Source organism: Scyliorhinus canicula, chromosome 1 (assembly GCF_902713615.1).
Source record: "Scyliorhinus canicula chromosome 1, sScyCan1.1, whole genome shotgun sequence".
NCBI lineage: Eukaryota > Metazoa > Chordata > Chondrichthyes > Carcharhiniformes > Scyliorhinidae > Scyliorhinus > Scyliorhinus canicula.
Window position 1 is genome coordinate 187,009,084 of NC_052146.1, and position 14,300 is coordinate 187,023,383.

The following is a 14,300-nucleotide window of genomic DNA, read 5'->3' on the forward strand; positions in this document are numbered from 1 at the left end:
ATAGCTTTTTTAGTAGCTTTCTGTTGCCCCCTAAAGATTTCCCAGTCCTCTAATCTCCCAGCAATCTTTGCCACTTTATATGCTTTTTCCTTCAATTTGATACTCTCCCTTATTTCCTTAGATATCCACGGTCGATTTTCCCTCTTTCTACCGTCCTTCCTTTTTGTTGGTATAAACCTTTGCTGAGCACTGTGAAAAATCGCTTGGAAGGTTCTCCACTGTTCCTCAACTGTTCCACCATAAAGTCTTAGCTCCCAGTCTACCTTAGCTAGTTCTTCTCTCATCCCCTTGTAATCTCCTTTGTTTAAACACAAAACACTAGTATTTGATTTTACTTTCTCACCCTCCATCTGTATTTTAAATTCCACCATATTGTGATCGCTCCTTCCGAGAGGATCCCTAACTATGAGATCATGAATCAATCCTGTCTCATTACACAGGACAAGATCTAGGACCGCTTGTTCCCTCGTAGGTTCCATTGCATACTGTTCTAGGAAACTATCGCGGATACATTCTATAAACTCATCCTCAAGGTTGCCTTGACCGACCTGGTTAAACCAATCGACATGTAGATTAAAATCCCCCATGATAACTGCTGTACCATTTCTACATGCATCAGTTATTTCTTTGTTTATTGCCTGCCCCACCATAACGTTACTATTTGGTGGCCGATAGACTACTCCTATCAGTGACTTTTTCGCCTTACTATTCCTGATTTCCACCCAAATGGATTCAACCTTATCCTCCATAGCACCGATGTCATCCCTTACTATTGCCCGGATGTCAGCCTTAAATAACAGAGCAACACCACCTCCCTTACCATCCATTCTGTCCTTCCGAATAGTTTGATACCCTCGGATATTTAACTCCCAGTCGTGACCATCCTTTAACCATGTTTCAGTAATGGCCACTAAATCATTATCATTTACGATGATTTGTGCCATCAACTCATTTACTTTATTCCGAATACTACGAGCATTCAGGTAAAGTACACTTATGTTGGTTTTTTTACCTCTGTTTTGAATCTTAACATCTCCAGTTTTATTCCTTTTGTTATTACTGGGCCTATTCACTGAGCTCCCCTCAGTCACTGTACCTTGTACTGTCGCCCTTTTAGATTTTTGACTATGTCTTCTCTGCCTTGCACTTTTCCCCTTACTTACTTTTGCTTCTGTCCCTGTTTTACTACCTTCCAACTTCCTGCATCGGTTCCCATCCCCCTGCCACATTAGTTTAAACCCTCCCCAACAGCTCTAGAAAACACCCCCCCTAGGACATCGGTTCCAGTCCTGCCCAGGTGCAGACCGTCCGGTTTGTACTGGTCCCACCTCCCCCAGGACCGGTCCCAATGCCCCAGGAATTTGAATCCCTCCCTCTTGCACCATCTCTCGAGCCACGCATTCATCCTATCTATCCTGACATTCCTACTCTGACTAGCTCGTGGCACTGGTAGCAATCCTGAGATTACTACCTTTGAGGTCCTACTTTTTAGTTTAACTCCTAACTCCCTGAATTCCGCTTGTAGGACCTCATCCCGTTTTTTACCTATATCGTTGGTGCCTATGTGCACCACGACAGCTGGCTGTTCACCCTCCCCCCTCAGAATGACCTGCAGCCGCTCCGAGACATCCTTGACCCTTGCACCAGGGAGGCAACATACCATCCTGGAGTCTCGATTGCGTCCACAGAACCGCCTGTCTATTCCCCTTACGATCGAGTCCCCTATCACTATAGCCCTGCCATTTTTCTTCCTGCCCTGTTGTGGCAGTGTTTACCGGTAGTATGGGAATTGATTACAATATTGAGCTGCTGATCTGGTCTGGTCCTTTTAAGGCCATTGCCGGAGCAGTCGCGGGATTTGCAGCTGGAAGCAGTTGGGTTACTGCTGCAAAATTGAACAGAAGCTACTTTTGTGTGTTAAAGTTAAAACCTGGCGCTGATTAAATTAGTAAAATTAACATTTCAGTGCATCGCAATTCTGTAGAACATGCAACAATTTGTATCATTACCCAATTGAAACTCTCTAAGACTGTTACTTACCTATTAAAAAGTTGACAGTAATCCAAGCAGAAATACCTGCAATTACAAGGCATTTAATCAGTAAGAGTATTTAGCATTTAATAACATGAAGACCGCTGGTGTCAAATTTCATGTGAAGCTCATCAGCAAAGCATTGATGACTAACTTACACCGAGGTGCGAAAATTCAATACACAAAGTTTTACGGGTTGGTTGGGAACAGAAGTGATAAGTGCTTTAAATATGAAAATTTAATTTATCTCACATCACAGAATCAGAGAATACAGCAGATATCACTCAACCCACGGTGTTTGTGTCAGCTTTTGAACTTATACAATTTGGCCCATTCATTTTCTCTTTCCCTATAATCCTGCAAAATACTCACCTTCAAGTATTTATCCCTTTTGGAAGCTCTTGTTGAATCTCCTTTGACTACCCTTTCAAACAGTACATTCAAGATAGTGACGACTGTACAAAAAGTACCGATCTCTCACCTGGCTCTTTTGTCAATTATCTTAAACCTGCATCCTCTGGTTACTGACCCCCCCTACCAGTGGAAACTGGTGAACTCTTTGAACAACTCCATTGAATCTCCTCTTAAACCTTGTATGCTCCAAGGTGAAAATTCCCAGTTTCTGTTGTTTCCCCCATCTCTAGTAACATTCCAGTAAATCTCACTGATCTCTGATCCAAGATCTAAGTGAAATGATTTGGCTTATTTCAACCAAGGCTTATGCTCAGTGGGTTCAACTCACAGATAATGCAAGAAAGTTATGAGAAACTTGAGATACCAAAGCTTTTGCCTCATCCTTCTTCCCCAATGCTAAACTCTCCTTCCCTCCATGTCCTCCCTTTCCTGTGTGTGTCTTACTTTTTTTTAAATGAAATAACTCTTTTCATTTCTTTTTAAGAAAGCCTGTCAATGACAGCTAACGTATAATGTTTTGGAGATGGATTTGAGGAAGGACAGCGAGATGACCAGTGGGGAGCATGGATAAATAGGAAATGTGCCTGCGAGTTGCTGCAACCCCAAAAGACAAACCAGGGTCAGGGGCTGAGAGTGAGCATTACAGGCAAGGTTTAGTTATAAGAATTTGCAGCGAGAGGGCGGCGAGGTGATCTCATTTAAGCTATCATTTAACAGCCATTTGGATGGCAGTAAAAAGATTTTGAATTAAGAGGAGATAACTGACCTCCATCCAGAATTATATTGTGATCCTCTGAATTCAGAAAAATAAAATTTTTCACACCTTGGATTATTAATTAGCACTGCCAGCAGAATAGGCAGCCAGCAATAGCCCTCTACACGATACATAATCAGAATTTGAATCTAGCCGAGTAACATGAGGGAAGGTAGAAAATTTGTTATCACGGCAGATGGAAATAAGTGCAGAATACAGTTTGACATTGGGCGGCATGGTGGCACAGTGGTTAGCATTGCTGCCTCAGCACCAGGGACCCTGGTTTGATTCGGGCCCATGTAGAATTTGCATGTTCTCCCCCTATCTACGTGGGTTTCCTCTGGGTGCTCCAGTTTCCTCTCAGTCCAAAGATGTGCTGGTTAGGTAGATTGACATGATCAATGTGTGGGGTAGTTCAAGAGCGGAGGGCTGAGCCTAGGTAGAGTGCTCTTGCAGAATGGGCCAAATGGCTTTCTTCCACAATGTAGGAATTCAATGGATTCTTCTACAGCCATCTGAGGTGCATGTATTTGGGAAGGACGAAAGGGAGGTGGAGAAAACACCTCAAAATAACAATACCTGATTTCGGGAATATTTAACACAGACATGACTTGTGACTAGATACAAATGAAGCAGTTATGATTAAGAGCCAGTATCCTACCTTCATCAGTCCCATCCATGATACTAACACAACCATTCATTACTAGGAAAGGGCTCAACTGAAAGACTTCTTTTACCTAGGAGAAAGGATTCAGTAAATGCATTGCGCTTAAATTAAACATAACTAACTTTAGTTAGTCTACTAACTTCTGTTCCAGTTTTTTGATATATGACTAACAGGAAATAAACCCAGTACAAGGTATTGTGTATACCAAATTAGAGTCAGCTCAAAAAAGTTATCCACCCAAAAAACTAACAGGCAGCAACTGACTACATAGTATTACCCTAATAACCACATATATTTTGATAATAGGATACCTTGAGGAGAGTAGTGCCAGAAGTAAAATCTGTCTATACCTGCTCTGTGATAATTAGAACTCTGCTAGTCTTAAGGATTAAAAGACATCATATTTTAGCAGAATGGAAGGATTTTCTGCAAAAATCACTATGTATAAATAGTTTCATATTTTAAGTGTCGTGGAATCTTATAGAAGAAAAGCATAAAAAGCGGAATATAGTCAGAATCAAATACAAATCATCAATACATATACATAAAAAGTGCTTTAAAATCTCAGCACATTCTCAGCCCAATTTCAAAATCAAAAATAGATATCGTGAAACAAAATCCAAAATTCTAATGTATTCTATTCCCAATATGAAGAATACCTGTACAGTTAACATTTGAAGGCTTTCAAAGTGGTTACAATTACCACATTACTCATATAATATTGCTGCAAATTACATTTAATAGCACTATGCAACAATCTTTAAAAAATGCAGCCGCTTAATTAAATCTTGAGATCTTCCATGATGTTGTTCACAGGTAGTCTTTCAGCATTGTTGATATTTAAACTGAAAATCTGTCCTAGAATCAGTTTTTAGAGCACAGAAAGAGGTCCTTCGACTCTCCTGTCTGCGCCGACCATCAAGCACCTATCCATTACAAATCCATTTTCCTGCACTTGGTTCATAGCTTGTATGCTTGTATTTCAAGCACTCATCTAAATGCTTGTTAAATGTTGAGGGTTCCTGCCTTTACCACCCTTTCAGCCAGTGAGTTTCAGATTCCAAACACCCTCTGGGTCAAAACATTTTTCCTCAAATTCCCTCTAAACGTCCTGCCCTTGCCATAAATCTATGCCCCCTGGTTATTGATCCCTCTGCTAAGGGGAAAAAGTTCCTTCCCATCCACCCTATCTATGCCCCTCATAATTTTATATACTTCAATCAGGTTCCCCCCTCAGCCTTCTCTGCTCCAAGGAAAACTACACCAACCTATTCAATGTCTCCTGATAGCTGAAATGCTCCAACCTAGTCAACATCCTGGTGAATCTCCTCTGCACCCTCTCTAGTGCAATCACTTCCTAGCTGGCATGGTGACCAGAACTGCACACAGTTTTCCAGCTGTGGCCTAGCCAGCGTTTTATACAGCTCCATCATAACTTCCCTGCTCTTACATTCTATTCCACTGTTAATTAAGACAAGTATCCCATTTGCCATCTTAACCATCTTAATCCAGTTATTGTACTTGCTTGTTCTGAGGAAAATGCTAATCGTCGATATTTTAAAAAGATGTTTCTGAATCTGCGACAAACATGAGTCTGGTCTGCAATATCAAGTGCCAGATTTGCAACACATTCTCAGTATTAACACTGTAATTAGCTCATCATCCTCTTGCTTATGCAACCAGTCGACTGAAATCCTCAGCATCACATTTTGTATTGATAATATGGCAACCAAATCACAACTGAAGAGGTGGGTACGTACAGTAAGAATTCAAGGAAAAAAGGTATGTGTGTTTCTATAAGAAACTACAAGGGACAAGGATTCAAGCATGAAAAGTCATTCAAGTCTACGAAAGAAAAGGGAGCTATTTGCCCCTCATTTTTCAATCATATTCCTTGAGCTCCCCATCTTGAATTTTCCAGCACTGACATTTAAAAAAAACAAAATATTTCCAATGTTCTGAAAAAAATCTTCATTCTTACTTATGGTTGTGTGAGTAGTGCTGCAAAAGGCTGGAGAAAACTTGATCAGGGAGTGGAGCTCTTGGAAAGAAACCGGGACACCATGTGGGGCATTTGGTTAGGGCTTCGGTTTTTGAGTTTGGCTTTGCTGACATTGGGTTCTATTTTATCACATGGACAGCAGCTAATCACAACAAGCCCTTAACTCATGGATTCCAGGGCGGCACGGTGGTGCAGTGGGTTAGCCCTGTAGTCTCACGGCGCCGAGGTCCCAGGTTCGATCCCAGCTCTAGGTTACTGTCCGTGTGGAGTTTGCACATTCTCCCCGTGTTTGCGTGGGTTTCGCCCCCATAACCCAAAGATGTGCTGGTTAGGTGGATTGGCCACGCTAAATTGTCCCTTAATTGGGAAAAATTAATTGGGTATTCTAAATTTTTTAAAAAATAAATAAAAAGTTTACCAAGGTGAAAATCGGAAAGAGGGAAATAGACACAATGTGAAAAGTGTGGGACAGTCATACAGCTGGCTCTGAGAAAAGGTGGAATATTAAGTTGGAGAGAGTGACACAAGTGAAAGCACAGAAACATTAAGGGTATCTGTGATTAATGATATCATTCACATTGTGTAACTCTTTAAAATCGCCTGACTCATCACCAACATGGGTTACGGGTATACGGGTATAGGGTGGATACGTGGGTTTGAGTAGGGTGATCATTGCTCGGTACAACATTGAGGGCTGAAGGGCCTGTTCTGTGCTGTACTGTTCTATGTTCTATGTTCTACACTGCAATGAAGTTACTGTGAAAAGCTCCTCGTGGCCACATTCCGGCACCTGTTCGGGTACACCGAGGGAGAATTCAGAATGTCCAAATTACCTAACAGCACGTCTTTCGTGACTTGTGGGAGGAAACCGGAGCACCCAGAGAAAACCCACGCAGACACAGGGAAAACGGGCAGACTCTACACAGACAGTGACCCAAGCCTGTAATCGAACCTGGGACTCTGGAGCTGCGAAGCAACAGTGCCACCAACTGTGCTACCGTGCCGCCCACACATAGTATGTAGGGTTTCGATAAAGTAATTAGGGTGGCTGGCTGTGGGGTTGGGTTGCACAGAGTGCTTGTGATCGGAGAACAGCAGAAATAATGGATCAGGAAGTTGAATCAGTATGGGTGGAGATAAGAATAACAGGAGACAATAAACTGGGGGTTCATACAAACAGTATTAACACTGTAATTAGCTCATCATCCTCTTGCTTATGCAACCAGTCGACTGAAATCCTTAGCATTACATTTTGTATTGATAATATGGCAACCAAATCACAACTGAAGAGGTGGGTACGTACAGTAAGAATTCAAGGAAAAAAGGTATTTGTGTTTCTATAAGAAACCCAAACAGTAACTACACTATCTTGAACAAAGCCAAAGCAATAATCATGGGGGCTTTAATTTTCATGTGCACTGCGCAAATCAAATCGACAATCGTAGCCTCAAAGGCAAGTTTATGGAATGAATTCTAAACAGTTTCCTAGAATCACACATTGTGGAACCAACCAGGGAAGAGGTTATTTTAGATTGCGCCTTGTGTAATGAGAAAGATCAATAAGTAATCTCATAGTAATCTCACCCCAGACCTTGCTCTCCCATACCAAATACCCATGATTACTCCTAGATACAGACCCCCCACCCCCCCGCCTCACACACAGCCTGGTACACGGTAGCAAGTGGTTAGCACTGTTGCTTCACAGCGTCAGGGATCAGGGTTCGATTCCCAGCTTAGGTCACTATCTGTGTGGAGTCTCCACGTTCTCCCCGTGTCTGTGAGGATTTCCTCCGGGTGCTCCGGTTTCCTCCCACAAGTCCCGAAAGACGTGCTTGTTAGGTGAATTGGCCATTCTGAATTCTCCCTCAGTGTACCCGAACAGGCGCCGGAATGTGGTGACTAGGGGATTTTCACAGTAACTTCATTGCAGTGTTAATGTAGACCTATTTGTGATACTAATAAAGATTGTTATGATCTCTTCCTAATTTCAGACACCTTGCCACACCCATCAATCCCACCAATATATCACCTTTGCTACAGTATCTTTTCACGAAATTCACCCTGTCCAGTATTTGATCTCCCAGCTTGCTGCACCCTAAACTTTAAAAAATGAAGACGGTAGAGTACATCAGTAAAAGGACACATGCCTCATGACAGCAAGAAGAGAGAGTTAAAGAATAAGAAGGAAACAATGACTTTACACAAACATGACTACAAATCTTCTTTCATATAGACATACACAACAAATAGGTTGGTTGGCCTTAAGTTTACTAAGGTGAGGGCAGCACGGTGGCGCTGTGGGTTAGCCCTACTGCCTCACGGCGCTGAAGTCCCAGGTTCGATCCCGGCTCTGGGTCGCTGTCCGTGTGGAGTTTGCACATTCTCCCCGTGTTTGCGTGGGTTTCGCCCCCATAACCCAAAGATGTGCTGGTTAGGTGGATTGGCCACGCTAAATTGTCCCTTAATTGGGAAAAATTAATTGGGTATTCTAAATTTTTTAAAAAATAAATAAAAAGTTTACCAAGGTGAAAATCGGAAAGAGGGAAATAGACACAATGTGAAAAGTGTGGGACAGTCATACAGCTGGCTCTGAGAAAAGGTGGAATATTAAGTTGGAGAGAGTGACACAAGTGAAAGCACAGAAACATTAAGGGTATCTGTGATTAATGATATCATTCACATTGTGTAACTCTTTAAAATCGCCTGACTCATCACCAACATGCCACAGATACACAAAGTGGTAACATTAATATAGCATGATGTCATGCAAAATATGGCCCCAGAGTTTCAGGATGTGGCTCTTGGCCAAATGTTCATGGAAATCCAGAGCATAAATGTCATGCCTCATTCGCTCTGGGAGAGAAAAACAAGCTAGTGAGTCAAACAGACAGTTCCCCTACACATCCCACAGCCGGTTTAAAAATGGCTGAGAGCAAGGCTCAGAGTATCCAAAGGGCAAAAGACTTTATATACCCATTGAGAATCAGTGAAGTATGAAAATAATTAATTTGTAACACCTAAAGCCATTATTCTAGTTGCACATCATTCACTTCTCCACAACAAGCGATAAACATTTATGAAGTAAATGGTTCAAATCACTGAGGAAGGTTACTTCACTGGAATTACCTTATCCAATAATTGTTGGGCTTTTACTCCTGGCAACAGGCGTAAACCAGCAGTAGCTTTTAGCACTAAGGGTGTGCTTGCCCAAAGGTCTCTTGGAACTGACTCTTTGGCAATGTCCAGTAGGTCTTGAATACTTTTCATGGCCTGTAACACAAACCATATGTATCCAATGTTAAAACAAAACTCAATTACAAAGAATGTAATTCTGATAGAGAATTTTCAGTGGCAAATAAACATATATATGTTAAACATATATATATATATATAAACATATATATGTTAAACATATGTTAAACATATAAACATTTATAAATATAAATATATAAATATGTTTGGACAGAATACATACACTATTCTTGTCTATTAATTGTGCAATAAAATTTAGCAACTCAGTATAAAAATTCAATTCAATTCCAGAGAGTGACACTAAGTACCCAGACATTTTCTATTTCCTTAATGAGTGCATATTTAATTTATGGTTAGAGACTCAGGTGGTTCAGGTCTGGCTTTTCAAAAAGAGTCTTGCATTTCTTAGTAATTTTCCATTGTCAATGCCGGCATCTCCACATCATTCCATTATCAAGGGGATGCCACGGTGGTGCAGTGGTTAGCACTGCTGCCTCACAGCGCTGAGGACCCAGGTTCGATCCTAGTCCCAGGTCATTGTGGAGTTTGCACATTCTTCACGTGTTTTCATGGATCTCACCCCCACAACCTAAAGATGTGCAGGGTAGGTGAATTGACCACACTAAATTGCCCCTTAATTGGAAAAAAAAATAATTGGGTACTTAAAATTTTTTTTTAAACTTTCCATTATCACATAACATTTCACGATCACTTTACACTCTTTATACATTAAAACAGTGCTTTAATATGATGTCAGCATATTTGGATGTTCTGAAAAGGCAGCATTTATTGTCCATGAAAAGTGGCAGTGGCCTTCTTGAACTGATGTAGCCCATGTGGTGAAGGTGCTCTCCATAGAGCTGTTAGGTTGTGGAATTTTGGGATTTTGTCCCAGTGACGATGAAAGAACAGTGAAATATATCCAAGTGAGGACAATGAGAGACTCGGAGGGCAATTTGGAGATGCCAATCTATCCTAGAATATATTTTATGGACCTGCGAGTAAAACGAGTAGCCCCTTCCTGTCGGCTGTCTGGCTCGCCAGGGGTCCACTGCGCCCATTTGCTCCTTAAACCCTTTCAGCTCCCTTGCCATTGCTGGGAGTCTACCCGCTCTGGGACACGACCGATCCAAAGCCGGGTCAAGGACCATGTTAAAGTCCCCCCCCATTATTAGCCTGCGAGAGTCCAGGTCCGGGATCCTCCCCAGCACTCTTTTAATGAAGTCCACGTCATCCACGTTCGGGGCATATATATTCACCAGCACCACTCTTCTCCCCTCCAGTCTGCCCCGTACCATCAGGTATCTGCCCCCCCTGTCTGCGGCTATGCCCTCTGCCTCAAATTGCACCCGCTTGTTGATGATTGCCACCCGCCTGGACTTCGAGTCCAAGTCCGAGTTGAAGACCTGGCTCATCCAGCCCTTCCTTATCCTGGTCTGGTCAGACACTTTCAGATGTGTCTCCTGCAGCATAATTACGTTCGCCCTCAGAGCCCACAAGTGCGCGAACACCCGCGCCCTCTTAACCGGCCCATTCAGTCCCCTGACGTTCCAGGTGATCAGCCTGGTCGGGGGGGCACAACCAACCCACCCACGTTGGTCAGCCATAACCTTTCTCGGGCCGCCCCCTGGCCCGTGCGTCACACCATTCCTGGCCCGCCCGTTGGCTGCCTCCACCCTCGACCTCCTTTCCAGTGCCTATTTCAAGTCCCTCCCACGTCAGCAGAACAACATCTCCCGATACCCCCACCCCTGCCATCCACTGGCTGTGATCTTCCCCCCCACCTGACTCCCTTGACTAGCCAATTTGCTAGCCCGGTGACTCAACACTCCGGCGCCTTCCTGTCTCATTCCCATTGTTTCCCCGTCCTCCTCCCCACTCCCCGGCGCCCCATCCCCCTCTCCAACCTACTGGAGCAAACTCACTGGCACAGGAAGGCATGGACATCAACAAAACAAAACAAAAAAAAAAAACCCCCAACCCACATCCTTGGCCCCCCTTGCTGACCGGCCCCCCTTCATTACTGTGCCGGCTCCAGTGTCCTCCGCGAGCTGCACAAAAAGTACAAATCCGCCCAAAAAGGAAAAAACAGAAAAAAGAGGAAAAAACAAAAACATGAGAAAAAACAAGCAAAAAAAAAACCCAAACCGATGTCCATGAACAAAGAGTCCAAAATGTTCCGCAACCTTTGGTTCCTTGGAACCTTTGACCCAGCAAACCGCTGACCAGCAGTCCAGGCCCATTCAGCATACCTTCCTACGGTAGTCCTCGGGCCCTAATTCGCGTCCGTGGGGCCTCTTTTCGGGACCAGCCCCTGATCCCTCGCAAAGTCTATTGCTTCTTCAGGCTCGGAGAAGTAGTGGTGCTGACCCTGGTGCGTGCCCCATAAACAAGCCGGGAACAGCAGACCAAGCTTCACGTGCTTCTAGAACAGCACCTCCTTGACATTCTTAAAGGCTGCTCGCCGCCGAGCCACCTCCTGGCTTAGGTCCTGGTAAATGGGGAGGACACTGTTGTTCCACGCGCTGCTCCTGGCGCTCTTTGCCCACCGCAGCACCCACTCCTTGTCCACAAACCTGTGGAAACTACTCACCATCGGGCGGGGGTCCGCCCGGCCGCCCCTGCCTCGCCTGCACTCTGTATGCCCCCTCCAGCTCCGGCGGTCGCGGAAAGGCTTCGGCCCCCATCAGCTGCATCAATAGGTCTGCTACAAACGCTGCGGCATCAGCTCCCTCAGCCCACTCCGGGAGGCCGACCACCCTCAGGTTGTTCCTGCGGGCTCTGTTCTCCAGCTCCTCCACTCTGTCTAGCAGTCTTCTCTGCCGCTCCTTCAGCCCGTCAACGTCTAGTGCCGCAACCGTCTGCGCATCCGCCTGCTCCTCCACCGCCTCTCCCAGCTCCTTAACTTTAACATCTTGCGCATCCAGCCTCTGGTTCAGCTGATCCACCGCTCTCTGGATTGGGTCCAAGCTGTCCCGCTTCAGCGCTTCAAAACTGGACTTCATTACCTGGAGCCTGCTGGATTACTGAGTCCAGGGTCCGTGTGTCCGCCATCTTAGGTTCCAGGTAAGTTTCTTCAGGTCCGTATCTCTGCCCCTATTTCTCTCCTTTCTTCTGCCTCCTGGACTCCCGCTGTTCCATGTGCCGCAGCCCGCTCCTCAGCACATTCGCTGCCGCCTTCCTTCAGGTCCGTGGTCCCGCTATCGCGGGGAATCAGCCCCTAAACGCCCGCCGGAGTGAGAGCCCGCCGAATGTGCGGCTCACTCGGACATCGCCGCCACCGGAAGTTACCTTCTGGTGTTTATTCAAACCTTGTTAGCCTCGTATCTATAGAGCTGGCTACAAAGAGTCATTAAGAAATGCAAAGACCCCTCCAAGGATGTCCACTGGATTCTAAAACATGTGGGGGAAAAAAAAAACTTTACTTTGGAGGGAACAGGAGAGAGGAAGAGACCTCAAAGGACCGTAACATAATTAGCTTCTTTGTCTGGTGGAACAATGTTTAATCAAAATTAACATAGCAGCCATTTTAAGTTTTGGAAACACACACACACCACTTTGAGGAAACATATTTTACGTGGCCGCTTTGGTCATATTGCTGGTCATGCAACATTGGTGGGCATTTGCCATGGTTTCCCTGGGTTGCAATAGTGACAACATTTCCAAAGTACTTAACTGGCTGTAAAGTTCTTTGGAATGCCCTGAGGTAGAGGGAAACGACATTTAAATGCAAATCTTCGTACAAACTAACTCAATTTGTGCAGTTTTTCTTGCAAAAAAACTAGTTGCACTCAAGAGATTTTAACAATGGGCATATTGATTTTAGACAAACAAAATTACAAACCATGGGGCTGGTTTAGCACAGGGCTAAATCGCTGCCTTTAAAAGCAGACCAAGGCAGGCCAGCAGCAAGGTTCAATTCCCGTACCAGCCTCCCCGAACAGGCGCCGGAATGTGGCGACTAGGGGCTTTTCATAGTAACTTCATTTGAAGCCTACTTGTGACAATAAGCGATTTTCATTTCATTTCATTTCAAACCAGCATGGACCTTGCTGGGCACAATTTTTAAATAGGGTGCATAAAATGGGACAGCAATGGATAAGCTACAAATAATTCAAAGGCAAAAAGAAGCAGATTTTAAAAGCATTTCAAATAAATGTCAGAATTAGTTGAGAATGGGCAGAACAAGTTCAGAGTAATTGGCCAGTAGTAGACAAATGTGCAAAGATTTTATAAATTCTGTCAGCGCTGTCTAAATAGGATAGATCTTTAGCCAAGACTGTAATCTTGTGAATCGGACACCAGACGTACGAATATACAAAACAGGAGCAGAAGCAAGCAGTTTGGTCCCTCAAGCCTGCTTCGCCCATCAACAAGATCATTCCTTATCAGTTTGTATTTTGAGTTCCACATTCCCATCTACCCGCAAAAACCTTTGAAACTCTGTTCCCTTGCCTAACAAGAATCCATCGACATCCACCTTAAAAATATTCAGTGATCCCGCCTCACAGCCTTATAAACGCAGAGTTCCAAAGCTAAACAACCCTCAGAGAAACAATTCCTCCTCATGCATCCAAAAAAGGCGACCCCGAATTTTAAAACAGTACTCCCCTAGTTCTGGATTCACCCACAAGAGGAAACATTCTTTCCATGTGCACCTTGTTGAGAACATTCAGGATCTTATATTTTTCAATCAAGTCACCCCTCACTCTTCAAAACGCCTGTGGAAACAGGCCCAGTCTGTTAACCTTTCCTCACAAGACAACCTGGCGGCACGGTAGCACAGTGGTTAACACTGTTGCTTCAGTGCGCCAGGGACCTGGGATCGATTCCCAGCTTGGATCATTGCATGTGCAGAGTCTGCACGTTCTCCCCGCGTCTGCGTGGGCTTCTTCCGGGTGCTCCAGTTTCCTCCCACAAGTCTCGAAAAACGTGCTTGTTGGGTGAATTGGACATGAGGAATTCTCCAGCAGTGTTCCTGAACAGGTGCCGGAGTGTGACTACAAGGGGATTTTCACAGTAACTTCATTGCAGTGTAATGCAAGCCTACTTTCCAGTCTGATAGAACCTTCCTAGAATCTAGGGAATTTTGGAAAATTAACACCAATGTCTTTACAACCTCATGTGGAGTTTACACATTCTCCATTTGTCTGTGTGGGTCTCAGCCCCACAGTTCCAAT

The 14,300-nt window shown here is 44.2% G+C and overlaps 1 protein-coding gene across 1 annotated transcript in view; it reads right to left on the minus strand.

The window, feature by feature from the left end:
* entpd6 (ectonucleoside triphosphate diphosphohydrolase 6) overlaps window positions 1-14,300 on the minus strand; it is a 102,978-nt gene that overhangs the window by 57,809 nt on the left and 30,869 nt on the right. The window contains exons 4-6 of the mRNA XM_038804827.1: window positions 8,995-9,138; window positions 3,861-3,936; window positions 2,041-2,076 (exon numbers count right to left, since the gene is read on the minus strand). Coding sequence (XP_038660755.1) covers window positions 2,041-2,076; window positions 3,861-3,936; window positions 8,995-9,138 — 256 coding nt within the window. The remainder of the gene's footprint in view (window positions 1-2,040; window positions 2,077-3,860; window positions 3,937-8,994; window positions 9,139-14,300) is intronic.